General features: G+C 43.4%; 3 protein-coding genes and 1 non-coding gene across 9 annotated transcripts in view; 3 read left to right on the top strand and 1 right to left on the bottom strand.

Moving 5' to 3' along the window:
- Positions 1-6,461, top strand: part of patl1 (PAT1 homolog 1, processing body mRNA decay factor) — a 47,758-nt gene extending 41,297 nt beyond the window's left edge. The window contains exon 20 of the mRNA XM_061678395.1: positions 5,744-6,461. Coding sequence (XP_061534379.1) covers positions 5,744-5,765 — 22 coding nt within the window. The 3' untranslated portion in view covers positions 5,766-6,461. The remainder of the gene's footprint in view (positions 1-5,743) is intronic.
- Positions 6,462-8,854: 2,393 nt separating this feature from the next.
- On the top strand, positions 8,855-8,941 carry trnar-ucu (transfer RNA arginine (anticodon UCU)). Its single transcript is given in 2 exon segments — positions 8,855-8,891; positions 8,906-8,941. It is a non-coding gene; the product is annotated as a tRNA-Arg (tRNA).
- A 424-nt stretch (positions 8,942-9,365) lies between these two features.
- On the top strand, positions 9,366-11,988 carry LOC133403693 (fibrinogen-like protein 1). The gene is made up of 7 exons (XM_061678837.1): positions 9,366-9,431; positions 10,111-10,258; positions 10,397-10,556; positions 10,649-10,746; positions 10,813-10,901; positions 11,472-11,659; positions 11,763-11,988. The coding sequence occupies exons 1-7, from the start codon at positions 9,372-9,374 to the stop codon at positions 11,986-11,988; spliced, it is 969 nt and encodes a 322-aa protein (XP_061534821.1). The 5' UTR covers positions 9,366-9,371.
- mtus1b (microtubule associated tumor suppressor 1b) overlaps positions 11,190-26,967 on the bottom strand; it is a 74,427-nt gene continuing 58,649 nt past the window's right edge. For 4 of the 6 annotated variants that reach the window (XM_061680538.1, XM_061680541.1, XM_061680540.1 and 1 more), the window contains 11 exons: positions 26,284-26,396; positions 25,841-26,158; positions 21,175-21,241; positions 17,435-17,558; positions 17,238-17,328; positions 14,912-15,017; positions 14,718-14,791; positions 14,515-14,607; positions 14,035-14,151; positions 13,844-13,941; positions 11,190-13,330 (listed from right to left, as the gene is read on the bottom strand). In XM_061680538.1, the coding sequence (XP_061536522.1) occupies positions 13,117-13,330; positions 13,844-13,941; positions 14,035-14,151; positions 14,515-14,607; positions 14,718-14,791; positions 14,912-15,017; positions 17,238-17,328; positions 17,435-17,558; positions 21,175-21,241; positions 25,841-26,158; positions 26,284-26,396 (1,415 nt within the window). In that variant the 3' untranslated portion in view covers positions 11,190-13,116. Of the gene's footprint in view, positions 13,331-13,843; positions 13,942-14,034; positions 14,152-14,514; positions 14,608-14,717; positions 14,792-14,911; positions 15,018-17,237; positions 17,329-17,434; positions 17,559-21,174; positions 21,242-25,840; positions 26,181-26,283; positions 26,397-26,967 lie in introns of those variants that run through there. The other 2 variants (XM_061680547.1, XM_061680542.1) reach the window with 2 other exon arrangements.

Raw genomic sequence — 26,967 nt, 5'->3', positions numbered from 1 at the left:
GGACACCCTCGGCTCCAGTTCGATGATCGTCTTTGTGGTCATGTCATTGGACTTGCGGCCGCATGTCTTGGACACTCGGGTGAAGAGAGGGGCGGAGCTGTCAACCCGATCACCACCTGGTGGTGTGTTTGCCCCGATGGTGGGAGAAGATGCCGGTCCGACCTGGCAGGCCCAAACATATTGTAAGGGTCTGCTGGGAACGTCTGTCAGAATCCTCTGTCAGAAGGAGTTTCAACTCCCACCTCCGGCAGAACCTCACCCACGTTCAGGGAGAGGTGGGGGACATTGAGTCCGAGTGGTCCATGTTCCATTGCTGAGGCGGCCGACCGGAGCTGTGGCTGTTAGGTGGTCGGTGCCTATTGTGGCGGCAACCCCCGAACCCGTTGGACAACAGCACGGTGAGGGATGCCGTCAAGCTGAATCGGGCCTTTTTGGCCTGTGGGACTCCTGAGGCAGTTGATGGGTGCCGGCTGGCGAAGCGGAATGCAGCTTTGGTGGTCACTGAGGCAAAAACTTGAGCGTGGGAGGAGTTTGGTGAGGCCACGGAGAAACTTCCTCACGGCTTCGAGAAAATTCTGGCCTGCCATTCGGCGTCTCAGGAGCAGGAAGCAGTGCACCATTAACACTGTGTCTCGTGTGGATGGGGCACTGCTGACCTCGACTCGAGATGTTGTAAGTAGGTGGGGAGAATACTTGGAAGACCTCAATTCCACCGACACGCCTTTCCACAAGGAAGCAGAATCTGGGATCTCTGAGGGTTCAGGTTACCGAGGTGGTTAAAAACCTCCTTGGTGGCAAGGCCCCGGGGGTGGATGAGATCTGCCCGGAGTTCCTAAAGGCTCTGGATGTTGTGGGGCTGTCCTGGTTTACATGCCTCTGCAGCATTGCATCGACATCGGGGACAGTTGCTTTGGATTGGCAGACTTGGGATGGTAGTCTCCCTTTTGAAGAAGGGGGACCAGAGGGTGTTTTCCAACTCCAGGGGAATCACACTCCTCAGCCTCCCTGATAAGGTCTGTTCAGGGGTGCTGGAGAGAAGGGTCCGTCTGAAAGTCAAATCTCAGATTCAGGAGGACCAGTGTGGTTTTCGTCCTGGCTGCGGAGCAGTGGACCAGCTCTACACCCTCAGCAGGGTCCTCGAGGATGCTTGGAGTTCGTCCAACCAGTCTACATGTGTTTTGTGGACTTGGAGAAGGCCCACTGCGAGCAAATTAGGGTTCAGTGGCTTGCCCGAAGAAACATCAAAATGTGGACAGTCGTAGCCGGAATTCGAACCAGTGACCTTTCGGTCACTGGACGACCTGCTCTACCCACTGATCAACAGCCGCCCTAACAGTTCAAGTATCTTGGGATCTTGTTCACAAGTGAGGGAAAAATGGAACGGGGGATTGACAGGCGGATTGGTGCAGCAGCGGCAGTGATGCGGACTTTGTATCGGTCCGTTGTGGTGAAGAAGGAGCTACGCCAAAAGGCGAAGCTCTCAATTTACCGGTCAATCTACGTTCCTATCCTACGTTCCGCACCTATGGTCACGAGCTGTGGGTCATGAGCGAAAGAACAAGATCCCGGATACAAGGGGATGAAATGAGTTTCCTCCGCAGGGTTTCCGGGCTCTCCCTAAGAAATAGGGTGAGACGCTCGGTCATCCGGGAGGGACATCCGGGTAGAATGCTCCTCCGCATTGAGAAGAGCCAGATGAGGTGGCTCGGTCATCTGATTAGCATGCCTCCTGGGCAGCTCCCTGGTGAGGTGTTCCGGGCACGTCCCCACCGGGAGGAGACCCCGGGGACGACCCAGGACACGCTGGAGAGACTATGTCTCCCAGCTGGCCTGGGAACGCCTCAGGATCTCCCCACAAGAGCTGGATGAAGTGGCTGGAGAGAGGGAAGTCTGCGTTTCCCTGCTAAATCTACTGCCCCCGTGACCCGACCTTGGATAAGCGGAAGAAAATGGATGGGTGGATCGTTTTTTTTCTCCTGTTGAAAATTAGTCTGTGACATGGTTGAAGTTTGACATCTTTGCGGTTTGTGGATTGAATGGAAAAGACAATAAAAAGCGTAAGACTTGCAAAACCACCTGATCGGATTTCTGTGTGTTTGTGACGTTGATAGTTACTAATTATTGAAGTACCTGCCCACTTCGTGATTGGTACCCACCCACTCAACTCAGCTGAATGGCAACACGGCATTCCCAGGTATTAAGCAAGCGGGTCTCAGCCGCAGCCGAGCCATACAAATGAGTCGATAAAGTATACATACAGTTCCCTCAAAAAGTATTGGAACGCCAAGGTCAGTTCCCACGTTCTGTTGTATGCTGAAGACGTTTGGGTTTCTGATGAAAAGATGAATGTGGGACAAAAGCTCTGAATTCCATCTTTTATTTGATGTATTTACATCTCAATGTTAAACAACTCAGGACAGAGAACCTTTTGTGTGAAGCCACTCACTTTTCAAGTGAACAAAGGTATTGGAACATGTGACATGTTTGTAGTTGCTCAGGTGTTGCCTTTTAGATTGATTGCTTAAACATTAGTGCTTGTTTTTGGCTTTGGTTTTCACCTGTGAAAAATGCATTTGCTGTTAAGCAAACATGAAGACTGTGTGTCACAGACTAATCATCTACTAAACTCAAAGCACCTGCACAGGTTTCCCCAGGTGTCATTAAATTGCTTCACTTTGGTTCAATTGTCTCAGTTGGGTTCAATATGGGGAAGACTGCAGACTTGACAACTGGCCAGAAAACCATAATGGATACCCTCCATAGGATGGGTAAGCCACACATGTTCATACCTAACCCAAGCTGCTTGAGGTCCAGTGTGAAATATCCACAGTCAGTCATGATTTGGGGTGCAATGTCCAGTGCAGGTGTTGGTAAACTCTGCTTTCTTAAATCCAAGTTCATCACAGCAGTCTACCAGAATGTTTTGGAGCACTTCATGATTCTTTCTGCTGAGGATCTGTATGAAGATGCAGATTTCATCTTCTAGCAGGACCTTCCAGCCAAAGTGATCAGAGAAACATGCAGAGGAGCACTTGGTGTATCTTCTGACAGGAAAGGAGAGAAGGAGACTTGGTGGTGGAACCTCTAAGTACAGGAAATCATACAAGGAAAGACGTTAGCTAAGAAGAAGTGGGACACTGAGAGGACCGAGGAGAGGAGAAAAGAATACATTGAGGTGCGACGTAGGACAAAGGTAGAGGGTGACAAAGGCCAAACAAGAGGCATATGATGACATGTATGCCAGGTTGGACACTAAAGAATGAGAAAAGGATCTATACAGGTTGGCCAGACAGAGGGATAGAGATTGGAAGGATGTGCAGCAGGTTAGGGTGATTAAGGATATAGATGGGAATGTGTTGACTTGTGCCAGTAATGTGCTGGACAGTTGGAAAGAATACTTTGAGGAGTTGATGAATGAGGAAAATGAGAGAGAAGAGAGAGTAGAAGAGGCAAGTGTGGTGGACCAGGAAGTGGCAATGATTAGTAAAGGGGAAGTTAGAAATGCATTCAAGAGGATGAAAAATGGAAAGGCAGTTGGTCCCGATGACATTCCTGTGGAGGTATGGAAGCATCTAGTGGAGGTGGCTGTGGAGAAAGAGTACCACAGATGCATTATTTGCCTTGAGGATGTTGATGGAAAAGTACAGAGAAGGTCAGAAGCAGCTACATTGTGTCGTTGTGGATCTAGAGAAAGCCTATGACAGAGTACCCAGAGAGGAACTGTGGTACTGCATGCAGAAGTCTGGAGTGGCAGAGAAGTATGTTAGAATAATACAGGACATGTACGAGGGCAGCAGAACAGTGGAGAGGTGTGCTGTAAGTGTGACAGAGGAATTTAAGGTGGGACTGCATCAGGGATCAGCCCTGAGCCCCTTCCTGTTTACAGTGGTGATGGATAGCCTGACCGATGAGGTTACACTGGAATCCCCGTGGACCATGATGTTTGCAGATGACATTGTGATCTGCAGTGAAAGCAGGGAGCAGGTGGAGGAACAGTTAGAAAGATGGAGACGTGCACTGGAAAGCAGAGGAATGAAGATTAGCCGAAGTAAGAAATATATGTGCTTGAATGAGAGAGGTGGTGGGGGAAGACTGGGGCTACAGGGAGAAGCGATAGCAAAGGTGGAGGACTTTAAATACAAAGGTGGAGGACTTTAAATACTTGGGGTCAACCGTCCAGAGCAATGGTGAGTGTGGTCAGGAAGTGAAGAAACGGGTTCGAGCAGGTTGGAACGGGTGGAGGAAGATGTCAGGTGTGTTATGTGACAGAAGAGTCTCTGCTAGGATGAAGGGCAAAGTTTATACAACAGTGGTGAGGCCAGCCATGATGTACGGATTAGAGACAGTGGCACTGAAGAGACAACAGGAAGCAGATAATAAAATGGATGAAATTAGAAATGAGCTCATCAGAGGGACAGCCAAGGTTCGATGTTTTGGAGACAAATTTAGAGAGAGCAGATTTAAATGGTTTGGACACACGCAGAGGAGAAATAGTGAGTATATTGGTAGAAGGATGATGAGGATGGAGCTGCCAGGCAAGAGAGCTAGAGGAAGACCAAAGAGAAGGTTGATGGATGTCGTGAGGGAAGACATGAGGGCAGTTGGTGTTCGAGAGGAGGATGCAGGAGATAGGCTTGTATGGAAAAGGATGTGGCGACCCCTCAAGGAACAAGCCGTAAGGAAAAGAAGAAGATTGATCTAATCAGAGCAAAGCTTATTTGCATGTCAAGTATTAATGATAAATCCGGCTGTCTCAAATGCTAGGTGGAAAATATCAACAACAATAGCTAGGAAAAGGACATTCTGAGCATTTTCACCCCAAACTATTTGGCAAACCCAATAAAAGGACTTCAGAGATTCATTCATTCATCTTCCGTACCACCTATCCTCACTAGGGTCGCGGCCATGCTGGAGCCTATCCCAGCTGACTCTGGGCAAAAGGCGGTGTACACCCTGAACTGGTCGTCAGCCATTCGCAGTGCACTTATAAACAAACAACCACTCAGATTCACACCTACGGGCAATTTAGGGTTTTCAATTAACCTACCACGCGTGTTTTTGGGATGCGGGAGGAAACCGGAGTACCCAGAGAAAACTCACGCAGGGTCCGCAGAACTGTGAGGCAGACTTGTTAACCAGTCGTCCACCATGCCACCGACATCAGAGATGATTTAAAAAGAAATTGATGGCATGGGACCTTTAAAGTGTTCAGTGTTGAAAGTGTACCACTGCACTGTGCGATATGTCGGAGCATTTTGTCAATAAAAGGGGCAGTTGAACATCTTAACCAATTTTGATTGGACCAAAGTGAACCAACACCACAAAACACAAAGCAAGACCGTAACGTGTGTGTGTGTGTGAGAGTTCCTGCATTAGAAATACACGCCACTTTTTAAAATTGCATTTCTTATTTCTTTATTTTTAACAAACATACAGTTATACTTAAATATTTGAAAATTTCCCTTCTGTGTACTGAGCCCAATTTTGATACGTGAACAATCTTCAGATACGTCGCCACTAGATGGCGGCAACGAACACCACATCTGCTCAGCATTCTTCTCACTAACAACTTGAGATACGATTAAATGGAGTTATGAGCTTAGTTACTGAACAGATACAACTATCACTATATTATTTTTTTCATGCACCTGCATTTTGTGTACATTATGGTATTTTGTTTTGGTTATTCTTCAGTTTCAGCGATGCATTCAGTTTCTAAGAAAATCAATTCTGTCTTTCTCAGGATCTCTGACTCGTCCAGGTAGAAGTTTCTTCTTCATCAATCCAAACCCCCCCCCCCCCCCCTCCAACACTTGATGCAGACCTGTGTGCGTGCGCTTGACATCATAGACTCATTTTAAACGTGTGTGAGTTTGTGTCTGTGTGTGATAAAGAGGGGCGTGCGTTTGAATGAACAGACTGCCGTTTGAGTGATGAAATCTGCATTTTTAAAAAAAAAATCTAAAATCTTGTTTACAATGATGCCTATGTTGAACCTTCAAATTAAAAATGATTTCTATTATGTAAAAAGTGCACTATCGTCTTGTCCAGTTCTTTTGGTGCAATGATTAACATTGGCAAAACCACAAATATGTAGTCAGTGGTTATTAGTAGTAAACACGGTAGTAATAAGCAAGTAATTGATTTCCTAAATTGATCTGCTCTACATCCATGTTTGTAAATTCCTCTTGGAGTGTGTATAATGACTAATTGTCTTTTAAAGGTAATCGATGTCCGGTATTTGAGAAAAATACATTTTTTTCAAAGTCGACATCGAGACTTCAAAATGGTCTCAGCGTTAGCAGTGTAATGAAGAAAATAGCTGCGCTTCATACTCAAGGTTCAAATGTTTGTGTGGATACTTTGAGGTTGCTCATAAAGCTGCTCCTCATCAAAAGTGCCTTGGGGGGTAACCTTTGATTTGGTGCTATATACATGAATAAAATGAACGTGCTGGTAGAAACATGGGAGCTTTGAGTTTTTGTTTGTGATTTTCTCACGCAAATCTAATGTGAAGACTTTTAGAGGCCATTAATGTCTCACATCCACCAAAGGATCACTGCATCAATGGAGAAGGCTCTTATGGTAAGGATCCAGGCATTTCTTCTCACCTTTGGAGACAAAGTGTAGGCCTACTATGTTCAGGAAGTCCATGAAGCTGCACAATTTGGTGCTCAATCATATGAAAATTGGCCAACCCTGCTAGAGGTCTGTCGAATGTTTATAGTTCAAGTTGAACAATGATGCAAAATGACAAAAAATGTACTGTTGAAGACAGGCAAAACTTTTAACAAAAGGAGTCCCAAGTGTTGAATTCATATCTTATTTCTCCAGTGTTGTGGAACTAATCAACACTCTATTCTAATAATGGCGAACAGAATAATAATGATGATAAAAATGATGCTCCTTCGCGTCATCACTCATTTGTCAGCTCCTTGTTTCCTGAAAAGACATGACAAAGCCGAGTTAACATTTGCCTCACCGCTTTTCACTTAACAATTTCGTCACAGAATTAGGAGATCTGAGTTGCACTGACGAGGCCACTAACACAGATGGCAAGACTTCTCCTGCACACACAAGCACTGAGGGGGAAAAAAGCCCAAAGAGCAACATTGCCACAATCCAACAGAGCAAGCTCTGAGGAAAAAAAACACCACACCGCTTGCTTGTTGAGAAGATGAGTGGCCTTGGATGAGACTGCAGTGCCACGTCCCAGCTGTCTACACACCACAGAAGCATGCTGCACATCCCAGGATGACGAGTCCGCGCTCAGCATCCGCGGCTCATTTCCATGGCGCGCTCACGATTTTCCCAGAGCAGGAGATGCTCTTATTGTGTCTGGGCAACTCCCATCATCCAAAATCACATCCAAGTCATCTACAAAGAAGAGAAAGGCGAGGTAGGTTTATTTCTGTTACATACTTTTTTTTTTTTGCAAGGTATATTCCCGAAGGGAAATATATTTCCCCATGTGCCAAAGAAGGAAAAGGTGCACAGCACAATCTTAAGCCTGACATTTATGCACTTTGCCCTCTGCGGACAATCCAAAAATATAGGCACAGGCTGTCTCGTAAGTCAAGCGCCGTAGGGAGGTGAAACAACATGGGTTAGGGTCATATTGCACTTAAAGTCGGATGCATTTACAAAATACACTACAAGTACTAATAATACTTGTCATTTGTTTCTAGGTGATGCCAAAAATGTAGTCAAAATGTAAGATTTTTGGGGGGAGGGGGAATTCACCTTCAATATAACTATGTTAAACCTTTCTATGAAATGAAAACCGATGAAACCTTTAATCGCAGATTTAGTAAGAAGATAAACAGAGGAATGATCATCTTACATTTATATTTTGCCCAATGGTCACATCTACTGCTCATTAACACTATGTGCTTTGGTTGTAAACAGATGCCATTATTCTGTGCTAATTCAAACAATAATGTGTATTCTACTGTTATATATGGTAAATACACTTGACCAGCCACATCATTATGCGCACATGCACATTGTGTGAAACAAAAACAAAAAAGATCTGTATCTTAAATGTCGATACACCGTGGGGAGGAAGATTAGGAAGACAACGGCAGAGCAGAGAACGGAACCATACGTGGTGGAAGCTGAGACAGGCTCTCGGTGGACGGGAGGAGCTTCCAGAAGACTGGACCACTGCAGCCGAGGTGATCAGAGAGGCAGGCAAGTTTGAATTTCACACTGCACTTCAGATGAGATTCGGTCCAGCTCATATAACCTTGAGCGATATAAGAAGCATCGAGAATGGATGAACATTTTGTTTTTTTTGTCAACATATTGGGAAGAATGGGGATTCTCAATCAATTAATCAAGATGATTTTTTTTTTTTTTTTTTAGTAGTAGCTCTTCGACATTATGGCATCTTTGACGTGCTCGTTGTTTACCTTCGACAGTGAGAGATGATGTGTTCACTTCTTAATGTACCGTGAGTAAATGTGTCATGTTTAGTCCGGTCCCTGTGAGCTACAAGTGATCGTCTGCGCTTTCCTTGTCTAAAGCAAAGCTCTTGTTCAGCAAGGCAATCTGCACAAAGTAGCTCCTGTAATGTCATTTCATCCTATGTACTTTATTTCAGCGATTGGTTCATTTTGATGTCATTCTGTAGCTTATGCAGAGTGTAGAACCAAGTTAAGCTAATTCCCTGTGGACAAGTGATGTTGTTGCCACTCAGCAGACGGCAGCTGCTGAATGTAATTATTATAGTAACTCATAATCTAACTTCGTTTCTTGTAAAACCAAGTAATCGGTAAAGTAACTAAGTTCCTTTTTCGAGGTAACTAAATACTTCATATTTAAAGAGTGCTGCAGACTCTTGTCAACAGGTGGCTCCGTGGCGCAATGGATAGCGCATTGGACTTCTAGAGCTTCTGAAGTGATTCAAAGGTTGTGGGTTCGAGTCCCACCGGAGTCGAATTTTGTCTTGAATTTTTATTTGTCAATATTGTATACAATATTATATATATATATATATATATATATATATATACTACGTTCTCACCTCTGCTCATCCTAGTACGTATTCATAATAAATACCTATAATAGATAATAATAAAGATCACCTTCGTCACCGACTGTATATAACCGTTTTCAATTTAATTGACTGGCATTCTTGTATTCTTGTTTAGTGGAAGAATGGAATCATTTCAGCGCTTTGGGGCGTCGTGGCCCATCGAGACCGGCGACATTTTTGGAAGTTCGTGAGCGTAAAATGACCCAAAGGCGTGACACAGTGTTTAATAATGACCGGTAGATGGCGCACATGCAGAGGTGGGCCAGAGCTGCAATTGCGTTGCAGACAGAAAGAGACAGATTTACAAGACAGCAGGACAGGAGACGAGCGAATGATGGCAATGCTGATGAAATCTGTGTATTTTCTTGTTCACGTGGCGGTCTCAGCGGCGGTAAGAAATCCCAGCTCATTCATGAACACGAACTTATTGCTGTTGCTCTGGCTTTCGGTTTGTCCCGTCAGGGGTCGCCATAGCTGGTCACTCGCATGATTCGATTGTGCCAATATGATGCACCAGCGAAATCCATTAAGAGCAACACAATTATGTCTCAAATTGTTCTTAAAACCTGTCAATCATGGGTTGTTAACCCGAGAAACAACATCATAAAAGGTTTGAAATGGATTTACCTTTAATTATTTACTTTTTTATTGTTGTTCTTTCTGTTCTTTTTTTTTTTTTTTTTTTTTTAATGAAATCATTCCTTGTTATGGACTTCTTCCTGTAACCAAACAAGGTCCAAATAATGTATGATCATCGTAATAGTCACGTGGCGGAAAAAAAAAAAAAAAAAAAAAAAAGTCCTTTGAATTGACTTGATTTGACCATGTACATCGGCTGCACGTGATTAAAATGTGTTAAAAAACTTACGTAGATCGTTTATTTACAAGGAGAAGATGGGGACATTACGCCAATGAACCACATTTTAATCATATGCAACAAATTCAGCCTTTTTATTTTTGGATTTTTTTTTTGGGGTCAGTGTGGTCCGCTCACAGATAGTGTCGATGCTTAAGACGTCTTTCGTGTGGCCGGATTCCTTGTCCAGGTCCCTGTTGTGCCTTGTGACCAGAAGGTGGTGCGACTGGAGGCAGAGATCGAGGGTCTGACAAATGTGATCAATGAACAGCACCGATACATCCAGGCGCTCCACAACCGCCAGGCCCAGCAGCTCGAGCGCATCCCCAACTCCCATCTGGGCACCCGAAACCTCTACAGAGGTCATTTCTGCCCGTGCTGCGGATTCCAATTCAATGTCTTAATGATCATACAGCACATTCACTTCACATCAAAGTTTCACCGGGGAATGAATACTTCATTGGGTTTAAGTGTATGCACTCTACCGTATGTGTGTGTAGACTGCACCGAGGTGTTTGCGGATGCAAACGTGGCCAGCGGCTTGTATGCGATTCGGCCCGATGGCTTCCCCACGGCGCTCAGTGTCTACTGTGACATGAACAATGGAGGAGGGTGGACAGTTTTTCAGAGGAGGAGGGACGGCAAAGAAAACTTTGATAGGTGTGTGTGTGTGTGTGTGACTGTCTGAATACTGAATAAATGGAACGGACATTTCAGTAGCAGTAAGCAAATGGTGTGTTGTTTGTGTGCAGAGCGTGGGTGGAGTACAAGCATGGGTTTGGGGACCTGCATTCTCCAGATGGAGAATTCTGGATGGGAAATGATGCTCTACACCATCTCTCCTCACAAGGTGTGTCTTTGTGCACCCACCCGCATGTGTTCCACATCACGTGATAGCGAATATCAACTCTTCTAGGAAAGTATGACCTGCGGATTAATATGGAAGACTTTGAGGGTAAAGAAAGCTTTGCAGAGTACAAAAACTTTAAAGTGGACAGTGAAAAGGTAAGTTCACATCCTGCGTTTCTAAGCACCTTATCTTTATAACCTCGACCTTCCTTCTTTTCTCACAACAGTACGGTTCTTATTTAGACTAAGGGTCGCTGTTTCGAAGCACAAGCAAAGGTGTCTGGTTCTTGGCTTGCTATCGCTGTGAATTCTTCAACGACAGCTTACTTTGTTTTGAATTCATCGACAAGGTGGGTCAGAGAAGTTCCCGGACGGGCGACACACAAGATATAGTTCGACTACAAACTACAGGTTTGATTGTTTGGCCCACATTTGAGGGCAAAGCTTAACCCAACTAAACATACTTTGGGTTTGAACGTACTGTACCGTATGTCCATTTGTGACGCCAGTCTCAGGAAGTCTTCTGACACACCTGCGATTCGGCCCCTTCTCAATCCCCCTCTGCTCATTCTGGATATCTCATGCACCTATTTGACCATTTTCACAATTGTTGAATCTGCGCTTCTGTATCCCAACACTTCCCTGCATATTACATAACGTTTTGAAACGTTGACCGTGACGTTGAACTTTTTTTTTCACCTTTTTATTATGACTAATCTGTCAAAGGACCTGTACCAGTTGCATTTGGGGGAGTACAACGGGAATGCAGGGGATGCCCTGGCTGACCCGCACACCACCAAACGGCCAGCTCCAGGCAGCAGTTCGGCCGGGGTCAAATTCAGCACCTACGATAAGCGGCCTGGTGGAGATGGCAAGTGTATCAGGCACAGCAAGTCGGGCTGGTGGTTCAGCAGGTCAAAACAACATTTTCTCACTTTCATTAATCCAACGTGCAGAAAAATGTCTTCATAAATGTGTTCAGTGTTCTTTCCTTGTATTGTGAATTCCTGCGGTCAGGTGTGATGCAGGGAACCTTAACGGTCATTACTACAAAGGCCCGTACCAAGCGATGACTGATGATGGGATGGTGTGGTACACGTGGCACGGGTGGTGGTACTCCATCAAATCAGTGGTCATGATGGTACGAGCTGCTGACCTTGAGCGCCCACAGGCCATGGTGCCGGGAAAACTGGACCCCAAGAAAGCGGTGGGTTATATATCTGGTCACCCACTAGGCCAATAGGCTTAAAAAAATCAAAATAAAATGAATACAAAAAATACAGGCTAATTTTACAGTTACAATGGCAGACTCTATTATGTAGTCTGTACAAAGTGTACGTCTGCTGTTTCATTTTTGGTACTATAGCATCATTGTACATGAACAACAAATGAAACATCACGAGAATCGGATGTCATACTGTGCTCATCCCATTGTCAAAATAAAAGAGACCATACTGAGGAATTGTGGGTACATTTAACGTTTTTGAGGAGTAACAGCAAAAAGTCAAACTAAAAGACCAGCGTCTCGAAATGAATGTTTTCACTGTGGGAAAGCTCAGTCAAATGTGACAATGTTAAGTGATCTAATCAATTGGGTAATTTTACAGGTGTCAGTTAGTTAAACAGGGGGGATACAGTTACAAGCATTTTCCTTATAGAAATGGAAGGTGGGGTCTAATCGGGCCGGCACAGACCTAACATCCAAGGAGAATTACATTCCTCATAGTAGACTAAGGTTGGAAGGAGCAAACACAGAACAAGAACGTCCAAGTTCAAGTCTATGGGTTTAGGTCAGTTGAACCCAACCGAGTAGAAGTTCTTGTTTGCGCACACACGCATGCGAAGTTCATTTCCTTCTTCCAGAGGTCTGAAGCAGACCGGTGATTGCGCGTCGCTCTTTGGGGAGAAAACGGTCCATTTTAAAAGAAGAACAAAGGCAAACAATCCTTGTCAAACCCCCCCCCCCAAAAAAAAATTTAAATGACGGATTATGATTTGCAGCCCGAACGCAACCCGAGTTGCCGGCCTCCTCCTTAATGCGTACATAACCGAAAAGAACAAAACAAAAAAAAAGGTAGCTAGCCATAACACAAGAGAGGTGCTATATACAGACCCTGAGTTATGCCTGGGATTTTCTTGAGAAAAAAAGAGGACGATTGTTGGCATTTGGTAGTCAGGAGCTAAACAAGCCCCACGCTCACATCGAAGTGCATCTGTACATCTGCGATTTCTCTGTTTTCAAAGCAACAGTCTTTGACTGCAAATAGTTCAAAATGTACAAGTTCGTCCATCCAACGCTGTCCAAGTTTTGGATCCTGCGTCCATCTTCGTGGCGCTTGGAACGAGACCCTTAGAGGAGGGGAAGACGGCGCTATCTCGGAGATAAAGGCGCGGCGGCAGGGAACGACGCGGAGTTCCGTGGCGAGCTGAGGGGAGAGGTGGGGGAGAGGCGGCGTGGACTCCCCAGCAGGTCGCCGTTGTGTAGCTTCCACAGCAGCTCCTCGTTCTCCATTGACAGACGCTTGTTGACCTTGGACTCTTTCTGGAGAGTCTGCTGGAGTATGGCCTGCTCGCTGGACAGCTGCCTGCAGTCACAGTTGGAGAACATCGTTTTAGAATGGTCGGTACTCATTTAGATGAGATGATGTCAAACGTGCGCCCGGCGGGCCATCGGGGGGGGGGGTCCAATCCGGCCAGCGGAGAAAGACCACACAATAAAAATAACTTGTTGTTGCTAATTTCGTCCACTGGAGGGTGCACTTACGATCACTTGCCACTTAAATGACATTGTGAAATTGGCTGCAACTCACACTTGACACCTGATATTGGTGCACTTGTGAAAGCTAAAAGATGCCAAGTTTCAGGAGCAAAGTAACCCTATTTCCTATTTCAATGCTGCGTCACCACTGCGCTACAGTACGTTGAAAACGAACACATCCCGGAGAAATATTTTAAGAGAAAAGTGGTGCCATCTCGTGGCATATATGGGCAATCGCATCACAATATAAACCTTTTGACGGCATGTCAATTACTGGGAGAATTTCGCTATTGGGGGCAGTGCACAAAGTGCGCACACATAAACACACGGACGTACGCACTTTGAGAGAGCAGCGTGTTTGTCCATCCTGGCTTTGTAGTCCTCGTTCTCCTGTTGAACCTTTGTCATACATTCCTCCAGTTTCACATTTGTATCAGCCTGGGACACACAGGCAGACACAGACACACACCATTTTAAGCCTTGAGAGCAACGATATGACGACAATAACGTCTAAACATGAATGCTACTAACCAGTTTGTCCATTTCCATGAGCTTCTTTTCTTTTTGGTGCAGCTGGTTATTCTTGATCTCGAGCACCACCTTTAAACTTTCGAGCTCCTGCTCCAGATACACAGTGTGGGAGTCCTTCTGCAAACACACACAACGTATAAACACGGTGCATACTTTCACCTTAAGGACCCAAGGTAATCAAGTATCCAAAGCTCCTCTAATTAGATTGTGCATGTCTACTCATGTTGTGGCCTCTAATATGTGAGGATTCATATTTTGATCTTATAAAGTGCAAGGTGATTGTCGTGGTCAAGTATGGAGCTTTTGTGAAGTTGCAGGCAAGCACAATTTTGCCCACCAGCAGAGGGCAGCTGTGGTCATACCTGCTTCACCTTAATTCTGCACTTTTTGAGTTTAGTTCCAGTTGGTATTTACTAAATAGTAAAATGATAAGCCGAAGAGTCATGTGATGTCACGTATTACAGCTGGGATAGTCATTACCAGACTCTTGTTTGCAAGTATCCGCCTCTCTTCCTCTGCTTTCAGCTTTTCATTCAGGCTGGCGTTCTCAGCTGACAGCTCGGATAGTTTGTCCTGATGGGAGGAAGGCGCTTGGATTAAAACACATTTGGGAAACGGGAATTTACAATTGAGTCTCAGTGAAATCAGGCCCCAAGAAAACTCAAAGGGTAAAATAGTCTTACCGAAAGAATCGTTTCTGTTTCCTTTCGTGTTTTGTCCAGATTCTCCAGATCAATTTCCTGAATTCTCTTTAGCTCTGAAATGAACAATTTCAGAAACACACATTCACACAAGATACATACAAGTATAAATATCAACCACTGTTAGATGAGTGGGAATAAGTCATCTGTTTTGTGCTCTGGGTTGATGGAAACACCTTGTAGGGAGGTCTCATGTTGCTCTCTGAGAGACTCCATGATTTGGCTATGACTTGCTGCCTGGTTCTTCCTCTCAGCTTCCTGTCTGGTCCTCATCTCCTCCACCTGCAGGGTGGAGACACAAATCAGTTAGCTGACGATGAGTCAGCTCTGCTCAACGTGAATCAATGTCATTGGTAAGCATGTTTTTTTGTTTTGTTTTTTTTCCATGTTTGTGTATGCTAATCTTAGATCTGCCTGATTTATCTAAAATGTAGGTAGATGCAATGCAAGTTTATTAGCATTATTGAGCTACAGTGTCATTGGTTGGTTCCCTTGTTTTATACAACCCTAATTCCAATGAAGTTGGGACGCTCTGTTAAACATAAATAAAAACAATACAATGATTTGCAAATCATGTTCAACCTATATTTAATTGAATACACTACAAAGAAAAGATATTTATTGTTCAAACTGATAAACTTTATTGTTTTTAGCAAATAATCATTAACTTAGAATTTTATGGCTGCAACACGTTCCAAAAAGCTGGGACAGGGGTCATGTTTACCACTGTGTTACATCACCTTTTCTTTTAATAAACGTTAATAAACGTTTGGGAACTGAGGACACTAATTGTTCAAGCTTTGTCGGTGGAATTCTTTCCCATTCTTGCTTGATGCACAGCTTCAGCTGTTCAACAGTCAGGGGTCTTCTTTGTCGTATTTTATGCTTCATAATGTGCCACACATTTTCAATGGGCGACAGGTCTAGACAGCAAGCAGGCCAGTCTGGTACCAGTCTCTTTTACTACGAAGCCACGCTGTTGTAACATGTGCAGAATGTGGTTTGGCATTGTCTTGCTGAAATAAGCAGGGGGGCCATGAAAAAGACGTTGCTTGGATGGCAGCATATGTTTCTCCCAAACCTGTATGTACCTTTCAGCATTAATGGTGCCTTCACAGATGTGTAAGTCACCCATGCCATTGGCACTAACACAGCCCCATACCATCACAGATGCTGGCTTTTCAACTTTGCATCCATAACAGTCCGAATGGTTCTTTTCCTCTTTGGCCCGGAGGACACAACGTCCACAATTTCCCAAAACAATTTGAAATGTGGACTCGTCGGACCACAGAACACTTTTCCACTCTGCATTAGTCCATCTTAGATGAGCTCTGCACCAGAGTAGCCGGCGGCGTTTCTGGGTGTTGTTGATAAATGGCTTTTGCTTTGCATAGTAGAGTTTCAAGTTGCGCTTACGGATGTAGCGCCAAACTTTATTTACTGACATTGGTTTTCTGAAGTGTTCCTGAGCCCATGTGATGATATCCTTTACACATTGATGTCGGTTTTTGATGCAGTGCCGCCTGAGGAATTGAAGGTCACGGGCATTCAATGTTGGTTTTCGGCCTTGCCGCTTACCTGCAGTGATTTCTCCAGATTCTCTGAACCTTTTGATGATATTATGGACCGTAGATGATGAAATCCCTAAATTCCTTGCAATTGTACGCTGAGGAACATTGTCCTTAAACTGTTCGACTATTTTCTAACGCACTGGTTCACAAAGACGTGAACCTCGCCCCACCTTTGCTTGTGAATGACTGAGCAATTCAGGGAAGCTCCTTTTACACCCGATCATGGCACCCACCTGTTCCCAATTAGCCTGTTCACCTGTGGGATGTTCCAAACAGGTGTTTGTTGAGCATTCCTCAATTTTCTCAGTCTTTTTCGCCACCTGCCCCAGCTTTTTTGGAACATGTTGCAGCCATAAAATTCTAAGTTATGATTATTTGCGAAAAACAATAAAGTTGGTCAGTTTGAACATTAAATATCTTGTCTTTGTAGTGTATTCAATGAAATATAGGTCGAAATCATTGTATTGTGTTTTTATTTATGTTTAACACAACGTCCCAACTTGATTGGAATTGGGGTTGTACGAGACCGGCTGGCCAGCAGTCCAGACCTGTCTCCCATTGAAAATGTGTGGCGCATTATGAAGCGCAAAATATGACAATGGAGACCCTGGACTATTGAGCCATTGAAGTTGTACATAAAGCAAGAACAGGAAAGAATTCCACCGACAAAGCGTCAACAATTACAGTCACAGTGGTAAACATATGCCCATCCCATCTTTTTCAATATCAAAATGTCAAATTGAGTGAATATTTGCACAAAAAAAACAACAACAATTAAGTTAATCAGTTTGAACATTAAATATTCAATTGAATACAGGTTGAAAAGTATTTGCAAACCATCGTATTTCCGTTACACAACATCCCAACTTCATTGCTTTAAGATTTCGGTGAGATGTTCTCAGCAGCATATTGCTTGTGTATGTTCTCTGACCTGTCTTTCCATTAACATGCGGCATTTGTCAGCCTCTTCCTGGTACGTTTGATGGACTTTGTCCCACTCCGTTTGGTAAAAACGCTTTAATCTGACACACACAAACAGGACAGTTTTGGTATATAATATAAGCATAATAATATAATAAATAATAATACGTTTTCTGTGTGTTGTATTGCAGTGTTTCAGCGTTGTACCTGTCCTCCAGTTGAACCAGTTCCACCTTGTGCTGCTCATCAAGCCTTCTCAGCACCCCCTCCAAACTGATGCGGGCCTCTTCCTTCTCCTTGTGCAAACGGTCACAGCACTGAGACGATTCCACTGCACAGACGCAAGAAGGATTTGTGTTCGAGTTCCAATGATACACTTCAACAACAATGGAACATTTTTTTGGGGTCACTATTTTAGAATCAAAAGGGAGTCTCTCATCAGACGACGTGGAACCACGTTCGTTATTCCAGACCGCCATCTGCTCAGCCGTGCTTTACTTTGTAACCTCAGCCATCACAAGACTTGAAACATGTTAATTGATCAGAGGGGTCAAAATAAAAAAAATAGCATTGATCACGTTAACTTTTAAGTTTTTAAGTAGTATGACTCCCCTTGACATAGTGGCTATGAAGTAAGCGTATATCTTGCTGGAGAAGCATTATTCAGCCATTCATTGATCTTCCGTTCCGCTTCTCCTCACTAGGGCCGTGGGCGTGCTGGAGCCTATCCCAGCTATCTTCGGGCGAGAGGCAGGGTAGACCCTGAACTGGTCGCCAGCAAATCGCAGGGCACATAGAAACAAACAACCATTCGCACTCAATAGTCACTGATGGTGTCGCTGTACATTTGCCTGACTTTGGTGCGGGCAGCGTGGGTTCAGTTCCCACTCAGTGACGGTGTGAATGTGAGTGCGAATGGTTGTCCGTGTGTATATGTGCCCTGCGACTGACTGGCGACCAGTTCTGGGCGTAGTCCGCCTTTCGCCCAAAGTCAGCTGGGATAGGCTCCAGCGCCCCGTGACCCTAACCAGGATAAGCGCTACAGAAAATGGATGGACGGATGGGCATTCGCACTCACATTCATATATGCGCATGTCCTTCATTTTTAGTATTGGGTTGATTTGAGTAATGTTATTGTTTTTTTTTTTTTTTTTTTTTTAAATATTCACTTTAAGACCCATTACATAAAAAACTGGCATAGAGATAACAGTTTTTATCTGCTTTTAGTTAGAATGTGCAATAGTGTTTTTTTAAATATATTTACTATATTTGACTGAAGGCCACATAATCAAAATAGACAGACCCCTTTTACGCAAGAGTACTCACGCATAAGCATGTGCTCCATTTTAGAAAAGGAAAAGGCTTTATGACTTTTAGCGTTGACACGAGAGCGATCATTTTTTTTTTTCCATACTCACAACAAAAGACTGTAGTCAAACAAATACAGTTTTTATACATTTCATTTGAAAACGCTCTCCATCACACCTTTGTAGTACAATTACTAGAATGGATATATGCATTGCAAAAAAGTATTTTTTTTTCTCCCTCATGACTGTTAAAGTTTTTCCTAAAAAAGGCCAAAACAAATAAGGGTCAAGAAGCTTAGTATGTAGGCCACTCTTTAGACTATGACATAATTGTCATGCTACATTTTTCTTCACTTCATCAGATCACGTGCTTGAGGAGTTTAAGAACATGAGTGAACGCAGGTGTGAGGCCAGATGTGTCTCTTTGTGCGGCGACATGTTTTCACTCTTTACAGCTGAGAGACAACTGTCAGAGAAGCAAGAGCACGCAACAGTCAGTAACTCACAACAGGTAACAAACTGGCTTTCTGTGCGTGTCAACCACATTCCAATTTAATTACTCTCATGAATGACAAGTGATCCAGACCTACACGTCTGCCAGCGTGCTACGAATTATGGCGCAGAACTCATACCTTTCGCGAGTAATTCAACTCTCACAAGCAGATGCGTGCCTACCTTTCTCTCTTACCTGTCAACAAGTGACACACAGAATTATGTGCCTTCCAAATTAGAAAGTGTAAGAGTTTTGAACTGCCAAATGTGATCGGCTAATATTCACTGTACGCCGCGCAGAATACGCAACAATGGCTTTCACATAAATATGTCGCAGTACAACACAGTCGTTTGTAGTGAGAAAAACCACAGACAGTAGCTGTGATCAAAACTTTGGATTTTAATTTAACCATGTAATAACAACTGGCTGGGACAGTTGCTGTAACCCTTTGAATGGAAGTCAAGTGTGCGTGCTGTGCGTGCGCGCAGCTGCTGCAGTGGTGATGGAAACAAAAAGCCAAGAACAGCTGAGGAAATCGTATACTCCAACTCGCGCCTCACCGCACATATTGGGCAACATACTGTATATAAATGTGTGTATTGTTGTGGCAGGTGGTTGCGTGAACTGTCTTGTCTGTATCTCCCGAATATAAACATGTCTGCTTTGGGAGTCGTTGGGGGCTATTTCACGCAGAATACGCCCAAAAGAAACAAAACCATTATTGTGATCAAGGAATACATTTTCAAGGAATACATTGTCAAGGAATACATTGTCAAGGAATACATTTTCAAGAACGCCAATCGCCTTTAAGCGAGACAGTTGCAACAGGTAGCGCAAGTCACCTTAGACTGTAACATGTCACAGGAAAACTATTAAACCGCTGAATGGGACATGACAGGTTGTTCCTGTTAAGACGGACTGGAGGAGTAGAAAGGTTTTACCGACAGCTTGGTCTGTGTGCGTGTGTGTGTGTGTGTGTGTGTGTGTCAGCAAAGGTCTATAGGCTGCAAACATTCGTCAGCTCTGTGTATAAAGGCATGAGTCAAAGGTCAAACTTATAGTAAGATAAAAGAATATAGTCAGTGGCTCAGAAAATGATGAAATGAAATTGGGAAGAGTGGGAAGTGTTTTTCGAATGCCTTAAAAACAGGAACAGGTTTTTCAGTGTTTACTTTGCTAACAAGCTTTTGTGTCTTAGTGAATGCTTAATACTGTAAAGCGTTCACATTGTAGGAGTACACTGCTTACATAAGCACAGCCCTCGGCTACCAAAGAGCCATTTGAGCCAAAGAGCCAAAAAGTAAAAAAAAAAAAGAAAAGCGGGAGCCACTAAACCCTTTTGTCATCTAAAGTGAGGATATTTGCCGCGGTTTAGTAACAGGGCTGAGGTTATTAAATCTTAGGCCCAGGCGTCGCACATCGGTGGCTGTGATGCATTTTGAACATACATACATATTTTAATGTTACAAGATCACCATAGGTGGAACGGTGATCGACTGGTTGGCACATCCGCCTCACAGTACTGAGGACGCGGGTTCAATCCCCGGCCCCGCCTACGTGGCGTTTGCATGTTCTCCCCGTGCCTGCGTGGGTTTTCTCCGGGCACTCCGGTTTCCTCCCACATCCCAAAAACATGCATGCTAGGTTAATTGAAGTCTCTAAATTAAATAACGAGGAGCCTATTGTTGCGACGGTGAAGCTGTGCAGCTCCCAGCATGCATTGCACCATGCATCATCCAGGTTGGGCAAGCATGCGTGTGCTCGTGTCTGAGCAATTGTGCTGTGCCCAGGTTCACCTCTTCCAACTGCGAAGTGCACCGCGCTCGAGTGCGCAACGAAGCCCTCGCATGAGTCAAATGAATGTGTGCCACTGTGCTTGCGAATGGGATCTACTGAGTTGGAGCAACAACAACAAAATAACATCTCTATTTTCTATCATCACACATCTATTGCCACACAACGTTTGCAGGATGTTGCCTTGGCTGTCAATGTAAATACAATTTTCATAAACACAGGACACTTCGAGCCTGTGCGTTTCCGTTCACTTTCCTCATTAAGGTGAGGAATTGCACCACACCATCAAAAAATGAAATAATGGGGACACTGTCTGCGTTGTGTTATTTGTAAACAGAGACAGAAACACTTACCCAGCTCATTTTTGAGTTTTGCCAGTTGTAGTGACAGGTCCTTCTTCTGCTTTAAAGTCTCTTCACGCTGCAGATAGAGAAGAATAAGACAATCAAACATGAGACAATATCGTAATACTAATTCTAATAATAATAGTATAGCGCCTTTCAAGGGAGACTTAATATTACGCTATGAACCTGTGTACAACACATTCATCCGCTGCATGAGGTACACAATCTAAAGAGGTTCAAAAATAAATGTTGACACCTCATACAAATGACAAAATGGGAATATCTGCTAACAGAAAAATAGTCTTTGAGAACATGAGGAATTCCCTGACACACAGATGAGCACATTCGGTGTACTTTTTCAAAAAAAAAATCTTTCACCAACATAGAAGCACAAAATAACAACTTAGCAGCAGCACAGTTTACAACAGAAAAAGTGGATTTCTGTGCCTGCATAGACACACACACAAAGCCATAAAGTCCATCTGCTGCCTAAAGGATCAGTGAGTGAAAAGGCAGATTGAGGTAAAAGACAACAACGGCAAAGGAAACAAAGTCAAACTTTTTTTTTTTTTTTTTTTTTTAAGTCCAACTGCAAAGTGATACAAAGCTGGTAGTAAAAGCAGATGTCATAAAACAACACGATAAGGATAGTTCAAGCTTCACGGTGGCATTGGTTCAGCATTGCGTTACTTAACATGGATATTAATGGTTAAAATGTCAACGGGGGGGGTTTTAGTCGTCGGGATAGAAAAGCAGCATTTGAATTGGAAGGTGGAAACACTCAAGATACAGTCCTCTAATTTGACACATTTCTTCTTAACACAGGATTTTATTGTTAAGATTTTGAATAGGGTTCCCACGCAAGTACTAGCAGTCGTGACGAACACTAAAAAGATGCACACACCTTACGTTTCTTCTTGCGAACATGAGTCGGAGCCTTGCAATGGGCTTTGCTGGCCGTGGAGCCCATGATGCTTTCATTAACGACACAGTCATTCACTCTCACACACGCGCGCACACAAAACAAACAAACACACACTTGTCTCTTGAGTTCATTTCTCCCTCCCCCATGCTCTCAGCAGCTTATGACAACAGTTACCATCTCTCTCTCTCTCTCTCTCTCACCGCGGATGTCTCACTCTGTCATTTGAACACCTCCCACACACTACCTGTTCACCATTGAGCTCCTTGTCCTCCCTCCTCCCTCGCGCCGTCACGGCCCACCCAGTCTGGACTACTTTACGATGTAGGAATTCGAGCTATTTTGACACCCACTTCTCTTGCTCCCTCAAAAGTATTCTGAACTTCCTGTCTTTGGTATCCATCAGTCATTTACATGCAAAACCAAATGGAACATCTCAGCACTTTCTCCGGCTGTTTATCAGCATTGTTCAGAACGGACAAACGGCAAGAATATTGGTGAAAACATATTTTTATGCAGGACCTTGATGTTTTACAACGTCAATGTTATGTATTTAAATGTCGAATTCTAGTCGCAGTATTTACTCACTTATTCACGTGTGGCAGAATATAAAATCAAACAGTAGAGATTAGCTACCATACATTTTGAAAACGATGACGGTATAGAACCGTAATAAAAATATAAACTTCATCCACGATAATAATAAAATAAAATAAATAATAATAAAATAATTTGAAGTTAGAATTTTGAAGTTTAATGAGCATTTGCTGTGCAAGAACACAAAAAAAGCCAGTCGATACAAAGAAGGTGTTTTAAATACCAACGTGGGCGTTGGGAGAAGAGTAGCCTGACAACGTCAGCCATCCTAAAAAAGCTCCAGGCCTCTTGACAACGGCAAATAGTAGCCCCCCCCCCCCCCCCCCCCCAAAAAAAAACCCTGAGGGGAAGGTGCTGGCATCTTTCGAGTGCATGAGGCAGATTAGATAATCCTGGAATTCATGGACTATATCTCACACTAAAAAAAACAAAAAACAAACAAAAAAAAAACACCAAAGAGGGATTGTAAAGCGGCGGCGGGCTGCATTCCTCCACTGCACTAACGGGAACACCCTCCACCTACTTTCCACCCTCAATCACCCATCTCTAGAGCTAACACACAAAAACAGTTTAACAGGCATTTTATGGATTTTTCAACAGATAAAGAGGTATTTTTTCTCTGCGACACGCAGGGAATTACTGTAACAGCTGTTCTGTCCTGTGTACATTGTGTCTGTGTTGTAAACATTTAGCGAAGTCTTTTTCTCTGGCCAGAATAAGAACTCATAAGTGGGTATGCATTATTATTATTATTAATATTATTACAAATGGCTCATTTTCATCTAATTTGATCAATAATGGTAAAGACATGGTGGATTGCAACAACCTACTTTAGCATATTTTGCTCTCATCATCTCTTTGAATGATGACAACTGCTCATAATTCTAACACTCATATGAGTGTTCTCACAATAGCAGACGGCAAAGTAGATGTTATTTCTGAGGTGTGTAGGAATTTGTGGAAGTGTCATGTGGCACGTTATCAAGAATGTATAAAGACAAGGTTTAATGAGTACGCACGATCACGTATGCACTTCTATCTGCAAGAGTTTGAAGGGCAACACATGTCAATTGTGCAACTCACATGCTTGCTATGAAGCTGTCTTTACCGTCACGCACTTGTCTTTATTGTTATGGGTATAGACGTGTATTTCAGTGTGCCGTCACCTTTTGCTCTGTTTTAGCAATGGGTCCAAGTAACGGTGCGTAACTCTAAAATTGTGGCACTCCTCAGACGGTACTACTAAAAAGCAATATGAGAGCTTAGACCAGGTTTGCTTCCTTGATCCTGTCCGTCGTTATGTAGAGTTTCAGCTCCTTCCATGTCTAATTAAAAGTGCCCGTACTTTTGTAAACAGCTTCTAATTTCATTTTCAGATTTTTAGATACTGTATATGTATGTCGGCCAGCTTATCAGATATTTATTGAGCCTCAGCACTTGCAACAGATTTTCTTTCAAGTCACTCCCAACAAAATCATATCAGTCAACTGAAAAATTGCATTTTGGAGACTGGACTTCGGAGGGTATAAGATGCGGTCAGTAATTGCATTTAGTAATCAGCATCTGCAACAGGCTACAAACACATACTGCGGAATCTAGGAGCTTACATTGTATACTGAGCAACTGATCCATGTCCCGGACTCTGAATGACCCACATCCTGGTCCCAATCCCCCCCCCAAAAGCATCTACTCCTTTGCAAAGAACAAAAGAAACATTTTCTTATAAAGTTGAGCTAATCTGATAATAAATAAAGCTTGCAAAGTCAATGTTTTAAAGCTGCAAATTAGGCAAAGTCACGATGCAATAAGGAATGTGTTTCTCCTGGGGATGAAAGTAAGAACTATTTCAAAAGTGCTGCAATTAACAACCGACACACACATATCTGATATTCATGAACACATAAACATCTGTCCCATCATGTGAGATAGCACACAAGCTTCTTGTGGGGAGGCGGGGCCTGGAGGGTATGCCGTGGCTTCATATGTTTTTCTTGTGTTATTTGGCAGCTGGGTGTGGACCCAGAACAGCCTTTCCCTGTTCCTTAATGTCCATACCAACATGATCTACTCATACTTACTCATACAAACAACGCCATCTACAACAGTGGTTGACTAATGCTTTAATGATAAGTAAGACGCAGGTGCTTCATTCAAATATGTCCGAGGAGGAATAATGGGGCTGCAGGTACCGTACACTAAAAGCCCCTCATACTGACTATAAACTACTTGTGGGAAGATCAATACGTAACACATTGCTCAGCATCTATTGTGAGTGTTTGGAGTTAGTTACCCCCACCCCCCTTTAGATAGATAGGTTTTATTCAATTAGCTTTCAGTTAATCAATAATTTCAGAGGATAGACTTGAGCAATACATGAGCAAAGACGTTTTTCATACAAATTCTAACATGTATTTAATATATCATACCAAATAACGTGTATTAACTACAAAATAAAAATTTATTCATATCACAACGTATCCTGTAATAGGTATTAACGACAGGTATATATTTTATATCACATTTAAGAAAACCCCTATGATACATAATATGGAGGTCATATTACTCCAATTCTAAAGTTTTTACACTGGCTTCCAGTCAGCTTTAGAATAGATTTTAAAGTTCTGCTACTGGTCTATAAATCACAAAATGGTTTTGGTCCTGAATACATGAAAGAAATGCTTATGGAAATATAAACCCAGTAGGGCTCTGAGATCGACAGACTCAGGTCAAACAGTGGAGCACAGAGTCCAAAGCAAACATGGTGAAGCAGCATTTAGCTATTATGCTGCACACAAATGGAATAAGTTGCCAACAGAAGTGACGTCAGCCCCAAGTGTGCATGTTTTGAAGTCCAGCTTAAAAACACTCCTTTTTTTCTCATGCTTTTTAGAGCATTTCCATTTTAAAATATTTCTTGCACTTAATTGTACTTTTATTTTTCTCTTCGTTTCAAAGGTGTATTAGCAAGTCCCCCCCCCCCCGTTTTTAAACGCTTTTAATCACGTAACGCACATTGAGTTACCTTTATGTATGAAATGCGCTATATAAGTAAATTTGCTTTGAGCACACGTTTTCCCACGCTTGGTGCACAGGATTGTCCTTTGCTGTCTTTGGTAACCTCAGAAATAAGAAGAAAGTATGCAAAACTCAATTTACCTCATTGAAGAGATGTTGAACGACAGTAGCGAGAGCCTCCACTTTTTTATTTGCTTGGATGAGCAGTTTCCAAAGCTGGCCGGCCTGGTTGTTCTTCTCCGTCGGCTCTTTGCTCTGGTTCTGTTTAGCTGTGGCCGCACCGGGCTTGGGCGCATTTTGCAACCGTGCTCTATGTTTGGCGCTCGACCGTGAACCTGGTCTTGCTTTGAACGCGAGTGCGGGGGGTCCTGTGGTGCCTGACCCAGTGTTGGTGGAAACAGCGACAGGCACTGAGGAAACTGTTGTCCCTGGCGCATTGGCATTCACCACATCCGGTACCTTGCAGAAAATAGCACTTTTTCTGATGCATAGATTTCAAGAAGCAATGTAGGAAACAGAAAGGTAACCACAGACTGCTCAATCACCACAATACATTGAAAGAAGATCATCAAGGGACTGCATACCAGCGCTCGAGATGGATCCTGTTGCCTGTGTCCTGCTGTAAGTGCTGGAACTGGAGAACTGCTGCAATTGTTTGTGGATCTTGCATGGACATCCCGGGGCTTGCTTTTGTCAACTGCAAAAGAACGACATCCTCTTATTTTGTGGTTGACTGGCACAACATTCAACATAGTGCGAATCTCCTTCCACACACGCACAGAACACACTGTCAGACCATTAAAAAAATATTGCAGTCAACACAACAGCAGGATAAAATTAAACTGACTCTACAAAAAATAAAAAATACATCCCTCAACTGAGGGACAACTTTGCAAAGACGGAAATTAAATCCAAACAAACAACACACAAATTTGTCTCATTCATCCCCTGTCATCAGAGAATACGCCCTTCTGGCTGTCTAGGCTTAGACAGATGCATCATGGGATTGTGTGGTATTGATGGCAAGACTGTGCGGGTGTGTGTGAAATGGGTTCTGCGTTTCCATTAAGGAGTACATTACCAGCGAGAAAAGCAATTAAGAGAGCAACTTGAACATCTCCGCCTATGCTCATCTTATCTCCCAGTAGTGCATCTCTGTACTCTGCATCGCTTTCCTCCTTTTCGCTCACGCTAGTTGGCAATTATTTATTGGCTCGACTGGCTTCACACACCAAGTGTTGATTCCTAACTGGAAATAAAGCTCACTT

This window comes from Phycodurus eques, chromosome 6 (genome assembly GCF_024500275.1).
Source record: "Phycodurus eques isolate BA_2022a chromosome 6, UOR_Pequ_1.1, whole genome shotgun sequence".
Taxonomy (NCBI): domain Eukaryota; kingdom Metazoa; phylum Chordata; class Actinopteri; order Syngnathiformes; family Syngnathidae; genus Phycodurus; species Phycodurus eques.
The sequence above is the reverse complement of the archived record's forward strand: the minus strand, read 5'-3'. Positions and strand labels throughout refer to the sequence as shown.

Coding starts and splice junctions, on each gene's coding strand:
- LOC133403693 (XM_061678837.1), top strand. CDS start 9,372: ATGATGGCAATGCTGATGAAATCTGTGTATTTTCTTGTTCACGTGGCG. Junction 10,259..10,396: donor CACCCGAAACCTCTACAGAG/GTCATTTCTGCC, acceptor ATGTGTGTGTAG/ACTGCACCGAGGTGTTTGCG. Junction 10,747..10,812: donor ACACCATCTCTCCTCACAAG/GTGTGTCTTTGT, acceptor CAACTCTTCTAG/GAAAGTATGACCTGCGGATT.